The 23,736-nt window shown below is 43.2% G+C and overlaps 1 protein-coding gene across 3 annotated transcripts in view; it reads left to right on the top strand.

The window, feature by feature from the left end:
* Src42A (Tyrosine-protein kinase Src42A) overlaps window positions 1–23,736 on the top strand; it is a 40,309-nt gene that overhangs the window by 7,308 nt on the left and 9,265 nt on the right. The window contains exons 1-7 of one of the 3 annotated variants that reach the window (XM_022077561.2): window positions 1,137–2,861; window positions 16,419–16,540; window positions 16,814–16,977; window positions 22,173–22,341; window positions 22,576–22,734; window positions 22,857–23,035; window positions 23,448–23,604. In XM_022077561.2, coding sequence (XP_021933253.2) covers window positions 1,867–2,861; window positions 16,419–16,540; window positions 16,814–16,977; window positions 22,173–22,341; window positions 22,576–22,734; window positions 22,857–23,035; window positions 23,448–23,604 — 1,945 coding nt within the window. In that variant the 5' untranslated portion in view covers window positions 1,137–1,866. Of the gene's footprint in view, window positions 1–1,136; window positions 2,862–13,235; window positions 13,899–16,418; window positions 16,541–16,813; window positions 16,978–22,172; window positions 22,342–22,575; window positions 22,735–22,856; window positions 23,036–23,447; window positions 23,605–23,736 lie in introns of those variants that run through there. The other 2 variants (XM_087343079.1, XM_022077562.2) reach the window with 2 other exon arrangements.

Below are 23,736 nucleotides of genomic sequence, written 5' to 3'. Positions count from 1 at the left end.
ATGCAAATAGTTCTACGGCGCCGTTTATGGGCTGTGGCGCGTTGGCGACCATAATTAGAATCGGGGTCATGCTCTGTTCTTTATTATTTGTTGCGTAAACTTAATGTTCAGTTCTGTTCTCCTTTTCTACTTGGGGAAGTGCAGTTGCTGCCTTCATTATTAATCCAAGCTGAACGGGGGGGGGGGGAGTGGTGACCCCGAAGACCTGATAATTATCACATGGAAATTACAGGCTTTACACACTTTATAAACAAACGTGGCGAAAGAAACACGTATATTTAAATTTGTAGTTAATATTTCACGAGAGACCCCGCTCACACTTTGTTTCCATGGTGATTTCATAACAGAGAACTGCAGTAGCTAAGTGCAGTTTTAGTGACGGCGACGTTTAGCATACTTATCTCTTTTCGTAGTTCCGGAAGGTGCATTTCAGTGGACGTGGAGGTTGTGTTTTGTGTTTCGAAAAAAAAAATGAATGCTCTGTCAGTGAACCTGAGGTTAATTGCATGCAAGGGCGGTGGATATATTATTCATACAGGACCTTGTGTGTGTGTGTGTGTGTGTTTTGTGATACGTGTGTGCCTATGAATGGGTCAGCGTGAACACTTAATTGTTGATGATGATGATTCGTGAGATAGTTCTTGTGCTGCAAGGGTAAATGTTTACGTAACTGTTGTTCATTTGTCGAGCTCGGTTGGCAGAATAAGAAGAAAAGGTCGTGTTTGCATTTAGATAATTTTGTAATCGACTTACGAACTTGGTGAGCAATGCTGTGTTGTATCAGATACTTCGGATGAAAGTAGTCAAAATTTTCGCAAAAAAAAAATGTACGGGGTATGAAGCAATGTGTATCTGTCAGTACGCAGCTTACAGTCCGCCAGTGAACCGACAGAAAACAAGCGGAGTATTTTCTGTGGCTCCAGTAACCGCCAGCGAGCGTTTTCTGTCTCGCCAATAGTGCCACTTAGCGGCTGAATGTGGCGACACTGTACCCTCCAGGCTAAGAGATTGGTGTGTTTTCTTAGAAGTGTGAAGGCGCCAGGTCTCGTGGCCTGAAATTGGAGCTGGTTAGCTTAGGTCTCATCTCGTTGATGGGTACACAGTCACACGAACCTGCTTGCCGCGATGGTTGTGTCAGGAGCCCTGGTATGGTGCCGTCGAGATGGGAAACTTCAGCCTCTGCGGTTGGATTCTATCAAGCTCTCGGGCGATCTCACTCAGGCACACTGGAATGCCGTGACAGAGTTCCTTGACCTGGTCGCCACACAGAGATTAGTTATTCAAGATGTTCAGTCGCCAGTTTCCGATGGCATCTCGAAATTCGGCGACAATTTCACCAATTTAATACAAGAACAGAAGTGTGCTAAGAAGTATTCTTTGACTGATGTTGTTGATGATGATGATGGACTGAGGATAGCAGGTGGTTTGGGTTGGTTGTCCGGAGGGCGACAGCGAAGTGCTGAAGACGTTCAGCCGTGGCCTCTGCAGCATCAGGAGGGGAAGGGAGAGACGCAACAGAACGATTTGGACAAGGTGGCAGAGATTCTGAACATCGAAGCGTCGAGAAATGTCGTCAGGGGAACACAGGAGATCATTATAGGTTCTAAGTGTGACGCGAAAAATGACCCGGTGCACAAATTTGGGATATTTCAACACGACGACGGGTGGGTACCTGAAACATGCGAGGAGACACACAAAGTGGCGAAAGTTTCGAATTGTGGTCAACAACAAAGGAGAAGGAAAATAGGGCACGTGTCTGAGACCTTGAATTTTCAGTACAAGCTGCAGAAGTTGAGGCAACAGATTGATCGGACAGAGGAAGTCGTCGCTGTTTTAAACTGTCAGGAATGCGAACAAACTCGGCACATGCCGGAGAAAGGCGATATTCCGTCAGAGGCTTTACGTTTACAGTACAGGCAAATGCCAGGCGAAGCTTTGGCGAATGCGAATTGTCACCAGTGTCAAATACATGGCGGCGAATTAAATCGACAGGTCCAGGGAGTGAATATCGATTGTGGGGTTGAATATTTGGGTGGTTGTCTTCATTGGACGGATAATTGCAGTTCTTCGTCAGTTAATATTGGCGATAATTTGCATAACCATCAGGATGAGCTGATGAAGTCATACCACCAACGGCACATCTTGAAGGGAAGACCCGGAGAACATGCGTCAGAATCAATTTCTTGTCAGTGTGTTACGTGCCGAATGTCGGGGAAGTTTATGAACATGCCCAAACACTTATATAATCAAAACGTAATTCATGGTAACGCCAATTTGCGATCTCTGCGTGATGGACAACAGAAGCGTGGAAGTATTCTTCAGGGAATCCAGTTTCCACAGATCGGCCAATCTGACGGCAAACAGTATCTGAGCCAAAGCTACGAGTTGCATCAGCGAGTTCTTTGTACTGCATCGCCGATTTCTGTTCAGATATCACCGGGATGTGAGGCTAGGCATGAGTTTGCGTCAGAAGAGCGAAGTTCAAGGTCAGGATACCCGGTGGGCGACCCAACTCAAGCCAAGTATGAGCTGGACACACCTGTCTGTCAGCTGTGTGCTTTGGAAAATCGTGTCTTCCAAACAGCTGAGCCAGAAGGAAACAAAGTACATGTCAGGTGTCGTGAGGATTGCGTGACTTTCCAGGACTACCAGCTGCAGACACTGAGAGCAACACCGGAAGTTGATCAAGCGAGGACTTGTCAGCATTACGCGGAACACGACCACGAGAGGGGTGCACATCGCAAGAAGAAGCAGGCGGTTGCCCTGTGGCAGAGACTGCTTCGGAAACACGTGACTTGCAGAAGGCGGAAGCTGGTTTCTGTGGCCGTCGTCCAGCCGACGTTGTCACCACCGCAGATACCGTGAGTAACTTCTTCTGCGAGTGACTGCTACGCACGAGATATATCGGGCAGAACCATGAGCGTTGTGGGTATAGTTGGACACGTTTCTTCGTCAGTGGCCTCTTAGCAGAAGAAATTTTACGTTTCCATGGGAACAGAAGGTTTCTTTAAAGTAAACACTGCTCGGGAAGACAACTGCAGTTCGTATCGTATTACAATTGAGCTGAGATATATCGGGTTCGAATCTCAGTCGGGTGATAGGATATTTTCATTTGTGGTTTCTCGATGCTCGTTTCCAAAGCCGAATGAAGGGTCTTGAGCACTGCCATCTCCCGCCAAAACCCTTTTGCTGCTCAACACGCCCCCCCCCCACATCCAATTCAAGGACATAAGCTGTTTTGTTGAAAGCCGTCGTCAAACAGCCAACTTCAGAGGAAAATCAACTGGTTTGTTATCAGGGATTTATCGTGGCCTAAGGCATTATCCGCTGGGCGGGGCCGACGAGATACGTCAGTATGGTCTCGAATCTGGGACTTACGAACACGAAACAGGATAGAATCGACGTATGTGGGAATCGGTGGGGATCGTGTAACTATCGATACCTGTGCCTGAAAATGACTGTGCTCGGACTGAACGTGAAAATGTATAACGTACGTCCTTGGATATCCACAGGGTGACAAACGGAATGGATAAATATTTCCCACCGCACTGAAATGTCCCAATTGTCGAGGTCAAAGTTATAAATTTCCCTTCTGTTTCCTACGCTCGCCCTTGTGAACGCGTTCCTGTCTGATTAAGTGAATTTGCGTCGTGCGTCCGTACGAAGTTCATTTGGAGCATTGAGAGGGGTGATGGCGATCTGTTCAGGGGTGGGGTGGGCGGGACACGTGACACACGAATGTTAGAGCGATGCAAAATGCTTGCAGAATTTTGGTATGAAAGGCTGAAAGTAAGAGACAACTCCGAAGACCTGAACGTAGATGGGAGGATAATATTGAAGTGGATCTCAGGGAAATAAGGCGTTAGAGTGTGGATTGGATTTACCTGGCTCACTGTAGAGACCGGTGGAGGGCTCTTGTTAACACGGTGATGAACCTTCGGGTTTCATTCATTGCGGAAATTTCTGGCTGTTGTGTCGACTGTCAATTAACTGAGGTCGTTCCGCCTCCGTTCGCCCGCGCACTGCAAGGAAAATAATCTTTTCTTCGCCTCATTAGAATAAATGCATGAGACTTGTTGGAGCGTTCAGGGCTACGAATGCTAATGCCGCTTGCAAGGGGATTTACTCTGTGTGGCAGTCGACAAATGTCCTTCGCGTCTCCATTTTGTTTGCCTCGGTCACCAGGACTTCGCTGGTTAGTTTATTCTTTCGCGTCGAATGAGATTTTAAGAAGATAATGCCCCTCGAATTGTGGAGGAAGGTGCCATGTGCCATTTTGAAAGTTTCATCCGCGTGATATTCGTTATGGGAGGAGAATATTTGGCTCTTGGGAGGACGGAGAAAATTGCTCAACGCAAGACTTTAAGTACACTCTCCATGTAAGCGAAAACTGGCGTCGTGGTTAAACCCTTTAAAGGACATTGATAACTATATGTACCACATGATTTGACGTTATAGTTAACTCTACATTTTGCTCACACAGTATGTTTATGTGTTTCATATGATTGTTACACTAAACGGAGATTATTTTCATAAACAGCGTTGGCCACCTGGTGGTTGTCATGGAGACGCGTCGTGTTTTTCTTTCAGGTACGGACTGAATTGTTAAATATTATTTAGACTAATTTAGGCCTTTAAAGGAAAATTGCTACACTTATAAGGGATTTTGAAATATGCGAAGTCAGGGTCAGACGACATTCCTTTGTTACAAGACGACAGGAAGACGAGGTCATGAGGCCACCAGCTCGCCCTTCGCGATACCGGCAATGCGAGTTATTTACGCACATGCGTGGTTTTTGCGGGTGGCATTCAAAGCGGAAGCTGAGATGTGAAAGTGAAAAGTCTAGCCGACGCCCGTCTGTCCGATGACCTCGTTTAGGTCGGTATAACAGCGCACTGAAATTCAACTAACCTCAGCGAACACGTATTATGTAGCAGCGTTTGTATGTCCGTAGGCGGGCATGTCATGATTTCTGTGAACAGGTTCTGCTTGAGTTCAGTTCAGGATATTCTCACGACAGTGGATCAGATTCTGAACTACGCGGTTTTTTAGTCTCGGCCGCCTTACTGAAAAACTTTTCTCCGTATATCGCCCTGTTCTTTATTTCATCCTGCGCTACACAGTATGTTTGGAATGATGTCGTTAAATACCCAAAGCTCAGTTCTTTAGTGAGAGATGTTGTCTTGAATGACAGAACTTGGTTTTAATCTGGATATGCCGAATTACATGTAAATAATACAGTATTTAAGAATTCGGTCCGTACCGCGAAGAAAACACAGCACTTCACCATTACGAAGATTAAGTGGTAAACGATGGTTAAGGAAATAATCGCTGTTTGTTCTGAGAATCGTACGAAACACACAGATACTGAATGCAGAGTTAGTGATTATTTAAAGCAGGTGTTACAGCAGGGATTTAAAGGATTAAACAGTTGATTTTATTCCTATCTTATGTTCTTTCATTGTACATAAGCTTATATTCCATTTGAAGACCTGGCGTGGGTGTGAAAGTTATCAGAACACGGTGAGAGATCTTGTGACCTAAATTGTGTGTTTTTCTCGTGTTACTGCTCCGGTCCATCTGAACATTTTTAATTTTCCCTCCCTAACAATATTTGTTGAACAGCTCCTCATTTAATTTTCTCATATTTCATATCTCTTAGACCCGTAACAGATTTCAGTGTATTGATCCTTCGGGTTTTAGTGATGGAGAAAGTTGAGTTGTTACGTGTGAAATACGCCTCGTGATATTTGTTTGTTTGTTTGTTTGCCTTATCTAACTGACGCAAGACCCGAATGGTTGGTCTGTTATCTGAGACACGCTGCTTGTTTGTCGAGAAAAATTCTCTGGCCTCGCATTCTTTTGGCAAGACAGCGTCTTCGTGTAAGACGGAACTAAAGGTTGATTACGATGTTGGGGGTTGATTCCAGTCCAAGTTGATACGAATGTCAGTGCTAATAATGTCCTGCAACCGTTAATACCAATAGATTTTTATTGCTTGGAGTAATATTTTGCATTTCAGTCGGTAGAAAACTTTGTTAACAGAATGATACAATTGGGAACGATTAAAAAATGACCATAATTAATAGACGTGCGAGTTGTTGAGGTTAAAAACGGCTGTTCTGGAACGCGTATAATTAAATGTGGAAAAAATGAAATCTTAAAAGAGGTCACCAATGAAGCAAAATCACACGCCTGTTAGATGATAAAAACAGGGCTGAACAAGATCTATCTCACTCTGAGGATTTATATAGAATGTGCGTAAATACTTTCGAATTCAAGATGTCAGCTGCACACAGACCGAGAAGTGCCCAGTTGGCAATTTAGTCGTCTGTAGTTATCGATACATCGAGGAAGCAAACGCGTTAACGGATTCTGCCAGCCCTGTGCCTAAATTGGCTTAGGCAGATCTCTTAAGGCTTTGCCCGGGATGTTCTTTTGTTAAATGTTATGTGGTACCGCCTGATTCGACTTCAAATGGTTAAGTGAAGTGTTTTCTTCGCGGTACGGTCTGGATTCGTAAATATTATGAAGACGAGCTTCGGCTTCAAAGGGTTAACCAGCTGATTTTCGTAATGGTGAGGTGTAGTGGTTTCTTCGCGGTACGGACTGAATTCATAAATAATATTCAGACGATCTTCGGCTTCAAAGGGTTAAGGATATCCCGCCGCTGTGTCTGGAAATGATTTATATTCGCACTGAGTTTGATTCTGTAACTGTAAACAGCGGGGCCCCTACTCCGGCTGATTCCAGTGACGTCATGACGTGCCCCGAGGGGGGATTATAAAGCGGGATTACTGTGGGCATTTGAGCGATGCAGGGATGACCAAATCATGCATTTACCGGCCGATAATCCCTGCGATGGTTCACTTGGTTCTCATGAGCAATTCGGTGAAGGTAGCGAAGTATTGGGCGGTCTTTCCGTACGGAGTGTGGATGTGTGTTGTTTCTGTTCTTTATTTCGCGAGCCGGGAACGTAGTTGATGCTGTTGTTCGACCGGGGATCGATTCCCGGTCCGGGCAGTATTTCGTCTGTTTGCAAGTGTCCATAATGTTCCTGGAGATTCGTCTGTCTCAGGCGGGGAGTTTCTCGACCGACTGAGCGGCTAATGGTTTTTGGAGAACCGCTCCCGGTCTCTTTGCACCCCTGATAGCTCCGCCCACTGCCAGTGTCCCTCACAGTCGCTCGTTTCAGTTGCATGCAAAACAATGCCTCGTGGCTCCTCCCAATCGCAAAGATAAGTTCTCGTTACCAGGACGACCAATGCATGAGACTGGGCAAGACGTCTCAGCCTTGAGGCCCGGGTTACCCCAACCACCGTGACCGGTGTTTGTCATTCTTCCCGTCAGAAATCTCCGGAGTTGTTCTGGAAAATAGGTCATGGCTGCTTCTAGTAACTTTTTATCGTGCAGAATTTTGCACTGTCGTCGCTTGCGATATGAAGGCCAAGGAGCTTCTTTCCAGGGTTCTGCACTTCAAAATTCTGTTCACCTTGTTAGACCTCAAAGACCCGGTGGTAACTATACGTACCACATTCGTTTGACAATCGGTTACTCTGCTATTTTCTCACGCATTGTGTTCATTTATAGGTTTGGTATGATTCTCAGAATAAACGACGACTATTTCTTCAAACAGCGTTAACATCGATCGTTGTCATGGAGACGTGTTGTTTTTTTCAAGATGGGTTAATTATCATCTTTCCAGAATCCGGATATTTTGGTGCTGTGATTGTCACTCTTATTCAGAGTCGAAAGTCACGAATTCGATTCATATTCATATTGAGTCAGCGGTGGTTTTTCCCAGTCCCTCCAGCTGTGGGGTCGGTACTAAAATCTCCGACTCCTTCATTAAAGCTCAATATGTATTAATAAGGATAAACCTACTAAAATGGTAAACGACACCATAAGAGATTTCATCACCCCCACGTGAATCATCAGCCTACCTTTTAGAATGATAACCTGTATTTAAATATACGTCTAATAGTTATTGCAGAAGTCGGTTGATTTGTATTCTTAAGGTACCGGAGCCAAAGTTACAAAGCTTTATTCCCACACCACGTGGCTCAACGCGTCGTTGAATCTCCCTAAGCGTTAGGCCGCCTGTGGCACACGCGGTATAGAAATTGTTCTTAAGATTTTATATGGAGGTCGGAGTCGGTACATTTTTTCCGACTCCGACCCCACAGCCCTGCCCCCCAGGAAAGTCCTGGGATAGGACGTTCAGTTTGCCACTGTTCCTTCCAAATCCTTGCCCGTTAATCATTTATAGTCATCTGATCATGCGACTTTACACGGCCTCCATAGCAGAATAAATGATTTTATATCTTAATTGCATCATGCTTGTGTTTCAATACAATATTTTTATTTTCCGTCGTTTACACAAGCTTATTGTTAAAATCATATAAAATTTCACATAAAATTGTTACATTTTAAAATTGACGACATGTTTCGATATACAATCTTATCATCGTCAGGTCTATCAAAATTAAAATTAAAATCTGGTGTATCTGTTGCTCTGCTTATATTGCTTTTGTTTTTACTCGTTTTTATTACATCTCCAGGCTTCTTCGATTTTATTTTTGGAGACGCGCCTGGGTGCCTATATCGGGTTGTGTATGAGGTGCGTGTCCGTTGTTATTGAATGGCAGACAGTAAAATAAAATCGAAGAAGCCTGGAGATGTAATAAAAACGAGTAAAAACAAAAGCAATATAAGCAGAGCAACAGATACACCAGATTTTAATTTTAATTTTGATAGACCTGACGATGATAAGATTGTATATCGAAACATGTCGTCAATTTTAAAATGTAACAATTTTATGTGAAATTTTATATGATTTTAACAATAAGCTTGTGTAAACGACGGAAAATAAAAATATAGAATAAATGATGATTGATAATTAAAGAATTATCAGTCTTTTGTACCGTCCTCTCGTGTAAGTAGAAGAACTTCGCCCCTTTGTTTAAGTCGATGTTGGATGAAGATGTTTAATATGGCTCTCTGGCCACCTTTGTCGTTAAGCTAACCCCCATAGATGAAAGCCCCGTCACCAGATACTGAATAGTGCCCACTATTAAGGGTTATGTTTATTTAAACATCCGTCTGTGTCCCCGTAACCGAACCCAACGGTGTATTGGCTCTTCGTGTTGGGAGTGGACATGTGCAATTATCTGCCCCGAGACAAGGATCTCGGATTTCTGCGAATTTCCTTTATTTATTTCCTCTGGATATCTACCGAGATTACTGGGTGTTACCGCTATCTTCCACACCCTTCACAGCTCACACCTCAGTTATCTTGCCTGTCTCCTTACAGGGTGTAACCAGTCGACAGAGCGTCATTAAATGTCCGATAAACTGACCTCTGTCTCTCCTTCCCTCCTGTTACGTCATAACGCCAGATATGTGAGCGTGTTGGTTCGCAGGGCGTCGGTAACAGACACAGGACGTTACGCAACATAAAATAATTAAATATGCACTAATGTTGTAGTTTTTATGCAAAATTATGCGCTGTGATCTCTTGCGATATGAAAAAAACCCCACAAAAACAAACAAGTATTGTACCTGTTCTCAAGGCTACGTTCTTCGCATTGTGTCTGTCGTGAACAGGTTAGCCATTTTTAGATGAGAGTTCCTAATATTTTGGTGCAGTGGTTGTTACTCAGCTTTACAGACGAAAGTCCGTGATTCGATGCCCAAAGCCGCGTATCTTTTGAGTTCTGGTACAATTAAGACATGTCAAACGTTTTTGTTCGGCGGCTGGTAATTATTTACCTCGTAAATAAATGTATTGCTGATATGGAACCTAAACATTCATAGCTGCCACCATAAAAACTTGACATTGATTATTGTTCTGAGTTAGTTGTACCCAGTTAGCGTTTTAGCCTTTCTTCAGGGCGTATTTTAACGTTATACCTTTCTGTCTACACCGTGAGATACAAATGACGAGAAACAAGGAACACGTATAAAATTTTCGTTCGAAAACGCAGTGCGAAAGAGACCACGCTCTTTCCAGTTCACTGCCATTAATTTAATTCCCTATCGATTCCGGATGAAGAATTCAGCTGATTTTGATTGTCTTTCAAAAAATTTCCTTATTTCTAATTCATCAGTACTCAGAATGATAATGAATAACTGTTAGCGTTTGTACAGTTTTTATAAACCGTGTAACTAAAATTTGGAATTCACAGCTGAAGAAGGAAACATTTCAAAATGGCCTTACATGAACCAGTTTTAAGCGTATTTATTATTGCAACAAAGTTGATTAGTTAAAGATTACCTAGTTAATTAGCAGTAATTTTAATACATTTGCGATGAAGGAATTAAGTCTAAATTAATTACCCTGATCTAAACCCTCGTGAATAAAAACGTATCTTTTTTTTCGCCCCTGCTTTGTTTACGATTCGACTACACGCGCCACACCGATGTAGGAGAAGTGTTCGCTCTAGCACGGCGATGCATGAATCTAGGAAAGGTTAGGTTTTGATACGAGTAGAGTGAGGATTAGGAAATTTACACTTTGAAGATTAAATAGGAAACTAAGAGGGGTGGGGGGGGGGGCGAAAGACTCGGTAAAAAAAAAAGGAAAGACAAAGGAAGAAAGTGTGATAGAAACTGTGACACGCGTTGGCGTGCTGAGATGTGGGTCCTCTCTGTTTGAAGTTGCCACTTACCTGCCTGGCTTTGTTTTCCGTTTCGTGTCTCATCCAGGTCGATGCGGTACACACGCTCGTCGCTTCCAAATCGCCTTTCCCGTTGCCCCCCTTTCTTCAAGATCTCTTCATGGGAGAAATTTGCGGACGGTCTTGTCTTCCTTTAGATATAAGCCTACTTAACGTGTGTGTGTGCCTCTTAACCCTTCGAAGCCGAAGATCGTCTAAATATTATTTATGAATTCAGTCCGTACCGCGAAGAAAACACTACACCTCACCATTACGAAAATCAGCTGGTTAACCCTTTGAAGCCGAAGCTCGTCTTCATAATATTTACGAATCCAGACCGTACCGCGAAGAAAACACTTCACTTAACCATTAGAAGTCGAATCAGGCGGTACCACATAAGATTTAACAAAAGAACATCCCGGTCGAAGCCTTAATGAACGTCGGCCGTGATTTCCCCGCCGAAATGGTTCAGCAGCGAAGAACGAGAATTGTGCATTGAACGTCGCTGTCGAATGGTCAAAAGTCCAGCTTCTCTTCCCGGATTCCTCAGTGCAGTCAGATGCCGCGATAGTACCTTAAATCATGTCACGTGTGTTTCCGTATTTCCTTTCGATTCTTTGTGGACCAGTCCAGTGAACTGAACAGCCAAAAATAAATAAACTAATTAATGCATAGTATGCTCTAGTACGTTTCCATCTCTTTTGAGACCAATCTGAAGTCTGTCGCTGATGATGGAGGCAGCAGGAATTTCTGAACCGTCGGCAAACGTCTACCAGACTGCACGGTTCTACTGTACAGAAGACAACCATCTTCATAAATATTAAATTTAACACGAAATATTTGCTCTGCTTTGGATTAACTTTTCCGCGGACCGTGTTTTGACTGAAACGCTGATTGGCGCGTGTTATTAGACTGTCGGCCTGTCTTTTAGCATAATAAATTATCGGGAACAATAGAATAACCATAGGCGAATCTCTGTCGGTCTGACACGTCCCAAGACATAATAGTTCCGTGTTGAAAGTAACTTACCAGCTACAGTGGCGCCAGCAGGTGTTCTTCAAGGCCAACCGCTCTTAGAGCAGCGGTAAATGTGATCCGTTGTTGCCATGTGGGAGACTTTCCCTCCTTGCATAATTAAGGTACGTCTAGAAGCGACAGTTTGGAGTTAGAAGTCGGAGGGAGGATTTAGATGTCACCCGAAGACTGTCTTCTGCTCATTGGGCCGTCTAGTCTGATAGAAATTGACCAACGTTTCAACGGTCCCTTCTGTCCTCCATCATCAGGGCGATGAGTGCAGCAAGGGCCGTTGTGAAACTTCTATCGGACGACACGGCGCTACAACCCAGAAGACAGCCATCTTCAGACTCACCACCGTGAAAACCTCAAATCCTAATTAATTCTCATGTTATTTAACCTCATTTAAGCTGTTTAAGGAGCTGTTGAGGTGAAAATATAACCATTGATTGGTTGTGTAAGGATTAAGAAGGAATCAGTTTAAAGGACTGACCCAGAATTCGCCTGGATACATTGACGAAGATCGGGATAACATTAATCTTGATAGACTAATAGGGCCGAGTTTCGAATCGAATATTTCTCGAACGCAATTGTAGGTCACAGTCCCTGAATGCGAAGCAGGTATGCTGTTTGCTGTCTTTATGGATGTGAAATTCCCTCGGCTTCTGTGGTTACAGGGGGGGGGGGGTTGTCGAATATCGAAAAGAGGTGTCCGTCCGGATGGCGGCGGATGGACGATTCCAGTCGGGCGGTGTCGGCGTAGTCCACGTTGAAGCAGTCAGAACTAGGTCGATTGGTAGACCTGTGGCCGTTGACCTTGACCTGACCCTGTGTGACCTCAGTGACATACAAACGGTTAACGGCTCGGTATTGATCGGCCATGTTTGTTTTCCGCGAATTTGATGAGTGGACTGGTCCAGCCGAGGGTACTCTGTGAAACTCTGCTCTGTCCTCCGACGCCCAGGGTTCGACAGTTTCACGTGTCGCGCGCGATATGTGGTTTTCAGAAATCGTACGCCAGGCGCCCAAAGCGGATGGAGAAAAATCCCGTTTACCTCCTCCAGGTATCTGGAGCGGGCTTCAGAGCCCGGACGCAATGGCGAAGTCCGGTTCGAACACAGGCCAGGATTTTTCGCGTGACCTTGAAGCCCGGGATGCGTCATCAGAGCGCCTGATGGAGCGAGACTTTTCACTTTTTCACATTTGATTTTGCTCGATACTAATCGAACTCAAAGTAAGGGGCAGCGATGGAGGACAAAGAATATGTGGTCGGATAATATTAAAGTGGTCGTCCTAGAAATAGTTTTTTGTGCAAGTGAGCGGATCGCGCCTTCTGGTCAGAATTGTTTATGAAATTTGATTGGTTTCTGGGCATTTGGTATCAGTGGATGTTTAGACAGTTGGGATTGGCTGTTGCCTGTTTCGTGTTGTTTTATTTTTCGTTTACGTGATTTTTATTGCGTGAAGATTGCATTGTCTCTATTCAAGATGTTACGACTTATCAGGATTTGTGTAGATAAGATAGACCCACTCGTCTTTCTTGTACGAGTGGAGTTTTGTGCAGTTGATGGGTTGGCAGTGCATCTGTTGCCAGTTCCTTTCGTAGTGTGTTTTCCACTTTCTTAGGACGAATCCGTTAAAGTAAAAGATTTGTGTGGAGAAAATACGCCTTCGTTGTCAGAAACTTTCGTGTTTCTGTGTTCGAGAACGCTCTGGTACTACCGTAGAGGAGGTTTTGTGTGTAAAAAGTGCACGCAACATTGTCATACTTCGTCACGAATCGTATTGTTTTCGTGTCCTTACATCGAGCAGAATTGTGACGACTGAAATATATGTGGCGGTCTTTACAATATTCGTGTAGTTGTCGAATGCTGAGGAATGCAGTGTTTTAATTTCGTTAAAAGGTTGAATTTGTCACACGCTGGTTTTATATGGCAAGAAAAGAGCCCTTAAACCGTCCGGTCTGAACGCATTTCAAACACATCAGAAGATCAGTTTGTGTTCGTGAAAAAATGTAAAATCTTTGATACGGTATTGTAAAGTTTAAAATAACTTCGATTCATCATCAGTTCCTTTGTACGTCGAACGTTGGCATCAGTGCGTCATTCCCGAAGAGAGTGAGAATAAAAGTGGCGTAAGTCAAACCACATGAAAATGAGGAATACGGATTTGTCCGACAGAGAGAGCTTGATTCTTTCAAGAGTCTTGGCTCATCTGGCACCTAGGTGATTTTCCTTTTCTTTTCTTTTCCCCTGCAAATTCACTAGTAATTTAGATTGTTGTATGTGTGAACTGACCGCCACGGTGGTGTAGCGGTTAGAACGCTGGCCTTGTAATCCTGGGGTCTCGGGTTCGATTCCCGGCGGTGCCCGAATTTATAACTTGTGTTGGGCAAGGCCGTGGTCTAGGCAACACGGAGTTTTCCTCCGTGGCATCCCAACAATTACTCCATTCACACACAGAAGAAGGCAATGGCAAACCACTTCTGGATCATCTGCCAAGAACGTATATGAACAGGTCCCAGTCCGAGAAAAGGATGGAAGGATCCTGTTCATCTGGACCTGTCGTCAGACAGAACACTAAATAATAATAATAATAATAATGTGTGAACTGCGGAGGTCAGATAACCGTGTAATGGATCCTGTGGGAAGTGTTTCCCAGGGTTAAAAAAACTGAAGGTGGTGGAAGTTTCGCTGGTATCTTTTTTATCTGTATCTTGAGATTGTTTTTTTTAATGGCAGCGGGAAGTATGCTTCCCACTGGTCACGTGCAACGCTGATCGATTCTTTTCTGATTCATCAGCATGGAACGACGAATCCAGAGAGTTAGCTAAGCTCGCGGTGAGTTGCGGAATTGTTATTTAGACGAAGTTCAGCTTCGGAGGGTTAAATACGTCATTGGTGAACACCCTGTTCTCAGTTGGCGATAGAATTGTGTGCAGCAAGGAATAATGCGTGAAGCTGTTCACGTGTTGTTCCTCAGACACTCAGTCGACGGGGCACACGACGTGATGGGCTGGTCGTCCGTTGTACCAGCTAGTGGACCTTCTTATGTAACGCTGAGACAGCGATAATTTCCTTAATCAGCGTTAACCGGTTGATCTTTGCAATGGTGAGGCGCTGTGTTTTCTTCGCGGTACGGGCCGAATTCTTAAATATAATATTTAGACGAGCTTCGGCTTCAAAGGGTTAACCAGTTGATCTTCGTAATGGTGAAGTGTGGTGTTTTCTTCGCGGTACGGACTGAATTCTTAAAATCTGGACGTTCGCCGTCGTCAGAGGGTTAGTAATGTTTGTAACTTGATGGAGGTCGGTAGTGGATCGGTGCTATGTGATTTATACCAGATTTGTAGATGTGGTTTGAGCTGTTTATAATCCCGGCTTCCATATGCACACTCTCAGTGAGTCAGCGGAAACTGCGCTGGGGCTGGTGGCTTCCGGTTCAAGACCCGGCACACCACTTTTACAGTGTGCGCAGAAGGGGGATTGTAACTCGCACGGTTTTGATGAGGGGCGGAGCGAGCAGGTGGGTGCCATTACTGGTGCAGTCTTGTGTTTCCGGTCTGCGAACATGGCATTTGAAACTTCCGGGAAATAATGATGACAAAAGAACAAAGTCAGATCCTATGAACGTGTGGCATAGTTCAGAAATTTTGTAACAACGCAGTCCATAATTTTTTGTCTTGTTTTGTGCGGGTTTGAAACCTGGTCTGTCGCGCTGTCTGAGGGGAATATTTGGAATAATTGTTTTTCCTTTTATTGGGTGGAGGTTAGAGGTCAGCTTTGCCCCTTCTGTCCATCAGGTAGACCCCTAAAAAGGCCTAGTCCTTGCCGTGAATCGAAACAACAGAAATTTGAGACCTGTTGCATGATAAGGCCTCTTGTAACATAGTGACCAATCATCAGTTTCCATTCTGTCACTTCTCCGCTGGGAGTTCACAATACAAACTGTTACGTAAGTCTCGCTCTGACGTCACCAAGTGACGCACGACGTCCGTTATGACGTCATTGTTTGTAGGTCCGAAGTTCTGTACCTGGGGTCCGCGAAAATGTAATGTTTCTTCGCACTGCTTGATGTAAAGAACATCTACAGTTTTTTGTTTCAACTGGAAAATAGAAATTGTAATCAAACAGAGATCGACCGCGACTGGCGTGTTGCCTACATAGAATCAGGAAAAGGTAACGTTGCCCCTGGCGCTCAGTTAAACGACCACGCCATGAAAATGCATGGGGACGTGGAAGTTTAGCTCCACGCATTCGTAACTTCGTCACTGTACGGAGGTAAGTTGTCAGGTTCACGTCCCGGCAGATTTACCCCGAAGAAAGAACCCGTGCTTTTGATTTTATCTTCCTAATAACGCTTGGTATGAAGAGGGGAAATGTTGGGGTTCCTGTGTTTCTGTGCACCCGGTGGCAGACGTGTGTGACGACGCACGGACAGGTTCCGGGAGACGGCTTTTCCCACAGGACGGGTAAAAATTGTTTTGGCAGTTTGTCAGCCTGTGCTGCTGATGATGATGATGATTGGATCCTTTACGTACGTCTCGTGAAACGTGGTATAAACGTCGCGCCACTGACGATGGTGGTGAATTGCGACATTTCAATTGTGCGAACTTATGAGGTGTGAGCGCCATTTCATATGATTTGTCTTTTGTGGTCGTCGCCTCTTTCTTGTGTCTAAAACATTAATTTGTCATGTGCTTAATCATGAGAATGCGAATTTACAAACTGTCTTGTTTGTTGCAGATGGTATTTTGGCAAGATAAAGCGTATAGAGGCAGAGAAGAAGTTATTGTTGCCAGAAAACGACCATGGGGCATTCCTCATAAGAGACTCGGAGAGCCGTCGAAACGATTACTCCCTTTCTGGTAAGAAAGTTCAGCGCGATGACTCATTTTAAGATTTTGTGGCAATTTGCTGCTTAAGTTGAACCTGCTATACCGAATATGTAATAAAAATTAATATTATGAAGATATTGATTGGATTGAGCTGGCTTATGATTAGACTAAGTGGTTCAGCAAGCTAAGTAACTGTTAAGAGCTCGTTTGAAGAATTTTTGTTAGGGTGTTATATATGTGTAAATACACTGCGGAGTATATAAAAGTGGCATGTCATTATGTCTAATTTTTGGTCCGTTGCAGTTCGGGATGGAGACACAGTGAAACACTATCGCATCAGACAACTGGACGAAGGTGGATTCTTTATCGCACGTCGCACGACGTTCCGAACGCTGCAGGAGTTGGTTGAACATTACAGCAAGGATGCAGATGGCCTGTGCGTGAATCTACGCAAACCATGCGTCCAAGTGAGTTCCAAAATCATTGTTTAAATGTTCAGGGTTGAAGTGTGATGATTCTAGGGTATCACGTTTAATTACGTGACCCTTTAACCTATCTGTGCTGAAATTTCTATTAACGACACACGTATTAATTTCTTGCGAGTTACACGAGGTTAGATTGAAGTGTCACGAGGTGGCAGTACAGAATTTATCTCGCTGAAAATGTCACACACACCAAAGATGTGTAGGGGGAGATGATGAATCTCGTCTGTAACGTTGGAAGGGTTACGTCACTTTGTTTTATTATGTTATAAATGAGAGGAGAATTTTGAACTTTCTGTGTTTTGCTGTGAGTGAGTTTTGAAGTGATAAGACGTATTTACTGTAGATTTAATTTGTGTCGATGCAAGTGTCCGTTTCCTGAATGTGTCGTTTTGAAAGTCACTTGGATACAAATGCCAAATTATTGCACAATTTATAATTATCTTATATCAGAAAGCGGGTCTCGTGTATTTTATGGCATTGCACTTCTCTGTCGGGAAAGTAAATGAGATGTCGCCTCTTTGGCCATTCTTTGTCTTGGTAGAGTCTGTGTTGCGGTTTCAAACATGAAAGCTTAACCCTCTCCCAACTGTTTTGAGATGGGTTTAAAACTAGGTATTTGACCAGAAGTAATTTCTTTGCATTATTTTCATGTTGAATTTACACGTGCGCTGGATCCACTATGTCACGCAGACGCTGCCTTCACGTGTCGTGCGATGATCTGACGCACCGAAGCTTTACGAAGTTATCGTCTCGCGGTCAGATGTGATTAGGACGCAGAAGAAAAGAAAAGGGCACTTTTTATGACTTCAACTGGGAATGACAATTTACGTAGCATTTTTAAGCGTTTGTCGTGGGAGAGGGTTAAAACTTTTACTTGTGCTTGATTGGGTGGTTACAATGGACCAATTATTGTTTGTAATTTTTCTTCCCACTGCTTCCCCCACTGGAAATTTTGGTAAATGATTTAGTGTAGTCCTGTTGTGTACGGTATATTACTCTGACACGTAGCTTGCTCCGCTGCATGCCCCACTCCTTCCTCTTCTCAATCTTGTACTTGTTGCGGGTTTGTAAAGCACCTCTCACCTAACTAGCAGGTAAATTCTCAGAAAATAATTTAATTTGAACAGCAGAAACTAGGCCTGTGTCTCACCCCCCTTGTCCTGTCTTCTGTATTAGCTTTAATGTTCATGTGACAGAAAAGAGAAATATTTTGATATGTTGTTGCGTCTGTTTAACTCCTTCCTGGCCTCAGCGTAAAATGACGACATATCTCAGCTGGCTGTCTTGGCATGATTGCATGCCAAGTTGCATTGTTTTTTTTTGTTTTGTTTTTTTGTTTTTTTCTGAATGCTACTGACATCTTTGGATCAGTATTTGTGACCATGAGAACTTGGTCAGTGGAAAATGAGTTATTCTCTATGCGTATGAAATTATTTTGACTGTGAATGGTATTCTCCTGGGTTGTGCCACATAGTCGTTTGGCTGCGTACCGACGTTTTGGAGGAACATACTGCCTTCATCTACATATACAGCCATAAGACTACCGTATTTCCTCTCGTAGTATACCGCTTGCCTATCGTAATTGCGCTGCCTGATGTATGAACTTGAAACTGTCTGGTGACAAAGCACCTCATTTATTAAAACTTCAGGAGGTAATTATGGCAATTATAAAGTTACTATTGGGCGTTTCTCTGTACGTTGTTGGCCCCATTGATCTGTCTAGTGTGGGGTGGAGCAGTGTGGGCTAGTGTCCTTGTGAAAACTACATTGTTCATATTTTCCTATAAATCTGGTCCATGTCATGGCAAGTACCTGGTGGAAGGAGTCGTATTTGAAGACCTAAGCATGGATGGGAGGATAATAGCAAAATTTGTCTTAATAATGTGGGGTGAGAGAGTGTGGACTGGGTTAATCTGGTAAGGATAGGGTCCTGTTATGAATTTTATCTATGTCTAATTGTTAGCATGCTCACCACTGGACCCAAGGTTTGTGGGTTCGATCCCGGCCGAGGTCGATGGATTTTTAAGGGTGATGAAAATCGGCAGCGCAACTTCTTTCGGAGGGGAAGTAAAGCCGGCGGGGTCCCATGTCGTAGATTTACGGCACGTAAAAGAACCTTGCGAGCATGATACGAGATGTTTCGTAAGCAAAATTCAGCGGCCATTTCTCACCCAAGTCTCTTCTGATTCACTGCTAGATGGCTCTGGCAGTCAAATCAGGATTGAGTATAAATTGTGCAGTCAGTGGGCTTGTTACTCACTACGCATAAACGCACGCTTCAGAGACCAAGAAACCTCCGAAAGGAGGCAGCAATGCCCCATTGCTGGGTTAAGCTACTAATAGAATAGAATGATGTCTTCCTCAAAATAGTGTGACACGTAAGAATCTAAGTTAAGTTCTGTTGCAAATTGATGCTGCTGTAGTGAGATTACTCGTTGCTTCTCTTCGTATTTTTTTTGGTTGGATTGACAGCAACTTCATTGCATTATTGTTTGTGTAGTGGGTTGTAGTGCCATGTGGACTTGTTCGTAGAAACCAGGGCTGAAGTCCAGAGGATGGTCAGTATGTCCCTCCGTAACATTAGTATCTACCTATGAGTCTACGTGGTGCGACTGTCCAGAAGACCGACCAACATATTTGCTGCCATGATAACCTCAAATCTCATAACTTAACATGGTTGTTACTTTTGTCTTGGTCAGAAAGACGCATTAAGCTTGTAAGTTGATAGATTATCAGGATGATGTTTTCCATAGGTTGAATCCGAAGATCACTAAATGGTATAGATCAGTTTGTTTAGTGGCCAACTGTAGTCTGGACAACCCAGAGTTTGATTCCCAGCAGGGGCAATGTGTTCCTCCTTACCACCAAGTTCAGTCTAGTCCCTAGCCGTGTCTGAAGCAAGAAGCTGGCCACTCATCTGTGTTTCAAGGGATAAGAATACGTGGAGCTTTAACTCCATTCTGCCTGTATTTGTCTCATATATGTATTTGTTGGTGGTGAATGTGGCTGTAATGTCGACATTATTGTGTGTGATGTGCTTCATCATTGTTGTACTGCTACCTCTCCTTTCCCTCGTCAACTCAGAACGGTCTTTGTTTCTCCTACTTTCGGCTGTCATGTGGCTTTAGTGACCTGTGAATTTTCTTATGAACATAAAGTTTTTGAGGTTGTTTTACTGTGTTTTTAAAAATGTAGAACCACGATCTGCCTGAACATTAGATTTTGTACAGAAAAGCTTAAAGGTTAGGGTTTTTTTTTTAAAAAAAAAACAGTATTCAATTATTCCATGCGTTAAGTGGCTAGCAACATGTCAGTACACGGCAAGCACCGTTGAGCGACAGGATGGATATTGAATTTGTGTATGAAGTTGTTTGTATTGGGAAGCAATCTTGCAACATCACAGCCTTGCACATGTGAGACGACGATACTCACCTGCCACTGTTTGTGGTGCATACTTTGTTTTTGTAAGATCTGTGCTTTTCTGTATCAGATTTACAGATTTCTGAAGAAGTCATAAGCTGATTTCCAAGCTTAATCGAGGTAACAGGATTAATGGTGATAAAATGCGCATTGGTCGTGGTTAACGACTTTTCCGTTAGAAGTGCCGAATTTTGATAATTTGGTCCTTCACAATACCATTGATTGTATCTAAGCGTGGCAGAGCACATGCTGATATAATCACTATCAGTGACCTGAGGACACGGTTCAGTTACAGTTTTGCCTTATCAGGGGATATAGATCCAGTCATAAGATATGATTTAGTCATCAAAGTTAATTGATTTTTTTTATTAAAGTACAGGTTATTCATAATTCCTTGACACATTACAAAAAATCGCAAGACTTGAATGGCGCAGTGGATGTGGAATACGATAGATGAATGGACACCTGTGAAATATGCATTTTGGCGTAGACAAACTTTATTACCGAAAGCTGAGTTCACGATCCTTGTGCACATCATAACAGCGCCTTTTTTCTGCTAGTATCCCCAAACTCTCAAACCGTTGTAAGAACTGTTCTTTGGTGTATTTTCCCCACCACCTAATTTTTTGTTACTCAGTGCAGTTCGTGATTGTGGTTTTATGAGTCGTGACTCTGTCCAGTCTTGTAAATGGTTACAGGCATTCCTCTCAGGCATCGTAACATCTACAAAACTGCATGGATTTACAGCTCAGAAGACAGCGATAGTATAGATTATTTTCCCCATGGTATTCAGGTTGCTTGTTGTTTAGAGATTTCCTGCATTTTCCGTTGCATTCAGTAGATAAGAGAAATTATTCATACAGTAAAAACAGAAACGCTCACCTTAACATTAACCTTTTGATCTTATATTGTAATAATTTCATTTAAGTAAATTTTCGTTATAGTAATCATTAGAACTATTTATCATGCTGAAATGTCAGCATTGAACACCCTGCTTTGTCACAGCTCCTTACAAAAAAATTTTCCTTAAATGCTTAATTGCGTGTGATCATGACTGCAAAATTTCATAATCTTCAAACTAACTGCGGACTTATAAATTAGTTAACTTACTACATTTCTTTCGATGGGTAAAGTAAAACAAGACAGAAAAATCGCAGAAAGGAAGTGGATGATGCTCAAAAGAAATAATTAGCATTAAAGAAAATTATCTGCATTAGCTAGTTAATTAGTACAGGACCAACGAATCTAAAATCTGCGTTGGAGGTCAGAGGGCTGTTTTCATTTTTATGGTTTGAGGAATCTCTCCTTCACCCTTCCCGCATCTCTGGTGAGCGAGAGTCAGTATTGCTAGGGTAAGATGAGTTACCAGATTGTGCTCACATTGAATTGTTTTACATTGTATCAGTCATTCAGCTGTTTCATTTGACAACTGTGTAACGTGAAAAGTGGCAGCCGGTAGAAAAGGGAGAGAGGCAGGTGGCTTGCCAGAAGGGGGGACGGGGACATGAACTTTCCACTTGTATGGCAATTTACATATTTTCTGGGGTTTTAGATCCATTGGTCACACTGTAGTTAATCAGTTGGTTAGATCATGTTAATTGTTTCTTGTTTTACAAGTTCTGTATCAGTAAAAGTCCCTTTCATTCAAATGCTGTATGTGGCCAATTGAATGTAATTTGTTTTTGGTTGAAATTTTCAAATTCTGAAGCCTAGAACTGTCTAGGTAGGCTTGTTTTAGCATGACATTGTCTGTGCAGATTGAGAAGCCGATGACAAGTGGCCTGTCTCACAGCACACGAGACCAATGGGAGATTGAACGATGTTCCCTCAAGTTTGTGCGCAAGTTGGGACACGGGCAGTTCGGTGAGGTGTGGGAGGGTCTCTGGAACAACACCACGCCTGTTGCCATCAAGACGTTGAAACCAGGTGAGCCACGTGTTCTGCGCAGCGATTATAAGTTACTTGCACCACAAAATACCAACTGTCCAAGGCTGTTTGATGTGGGGTTATGTCATTATTTTTGGTGACAAAAAGACTTCTTGGACAAGGAAATTTTGTAAACAGTGACTTTATTTTAATAATTTATTTTAGAGCCAACCAAAGCAAAGGTTTCCACATCTACTGCTGTCAACTGGTGATACTGTAACTTATGTTGCTCAGGTACAATGGACCCCAAGGATTTCCTGGCTGAGGCACAGATCATGAAGAAGCTGCGGCATCAGAAGTTGATCCAACTGTACGCAGTGTGTACCATGGAGGAACCGATTTACATCATCACAGAACTCATGAAGAATGGCAGTCTACTGGAGTTCCTACAGGGTTTGTACATACACCTTACAACATCAGGTCCTGTTATCAGGATATAAATTCCGTAATCATAAGAATTTTTCTTAAAAATAGTGTTTAATATGAATGTTAACAGAATACTTGTATTTTTACAGGTAAAGGGCGCACGCTGAAATTGCCACAACTCATAGACATGGCGGCACAGATTGCTGCCGGAATGGCGTACTTGGAGTCACAGAATTACATCCACCGAGACTTAGCCGCCCGCAATGTGCTTGTTGGAGATAGCAATATTGTTAAAATAGCAGATTTTGGTCTTGCTCGTCTCATTAAGGTAAAGCGGTGTAGCCAGACAGACATGGAAAATTCTTCTGAAGCATCAGCATGTCCATTGCTTGACCTGTGAATGTGATGAAGTCTTCTCGGGCCATTGAATAAGATCAGATATTCTTCGCTTTGTAGTCGCATGCAAACATATCAACTAGGGGCAAGACACCCCACCAAATAGTGTCTAGTTTAATTGTATTTTAAAATCTTCAAACTTCGTCTTTTATACATAGCACAACACAATTATATTTATCTTTCCAGGGAGCATGAATTGAAATTCATTAGTCCCAAATTTTGAGTATAATGAGTTGTGAAGTTATGGATTTGCATTGCGTTTTGTCCTTTGAAGGTCATCGAGATAGCTGACCACCTGTGGATGACAGGTGAATCACATTCACACTGTATATTTGATATTCCAGGAGGACGAGTATGAGGCACGTGTTGGAGCTCGGTTCCCCATCAAGTGGACAGCTCCAGAAGCTGCCAACTACAGCAAGTTCTCTATTAAATCCGATGTCTGGTCGTTCGGTATCTTGCTCACGGAACTTGTCACGTATGGTCGTATACCTTACCCAGGTGAGAACTGTGTCCGGGCGACATGAAATAGAAGGTTCTGTCGCCATTTAGCTACATGCTGCAGAACTGCAGTAATATCAGGGAAGATTAGCTCAGCGGTAACACAGCCAAGTTGCATTAGGTCTGCCCAGC

Source organism: Zootermopsis nevadensis, unplaced genomic scaffold (assembly GCF_977971745.1).
Source record: "Zootermopsis nevadensis isolate Lab colony 2312 unplaced genomic scaffold, Znev_1.0 Znev_ptg000004l, whole genome shotgun sequence".
In the NCBI taxonomy this organism is placed as follows: domain Eukaryota; kingdom Metazoa; phylum Arthropoda; class Insecta; order Blattodea; family Termopsidae; genus Zootermopsis; species Zootermopsis nevadensis.
This window is presented reverse-complemented; position numbering and strand designations above follow the sequence as displayed.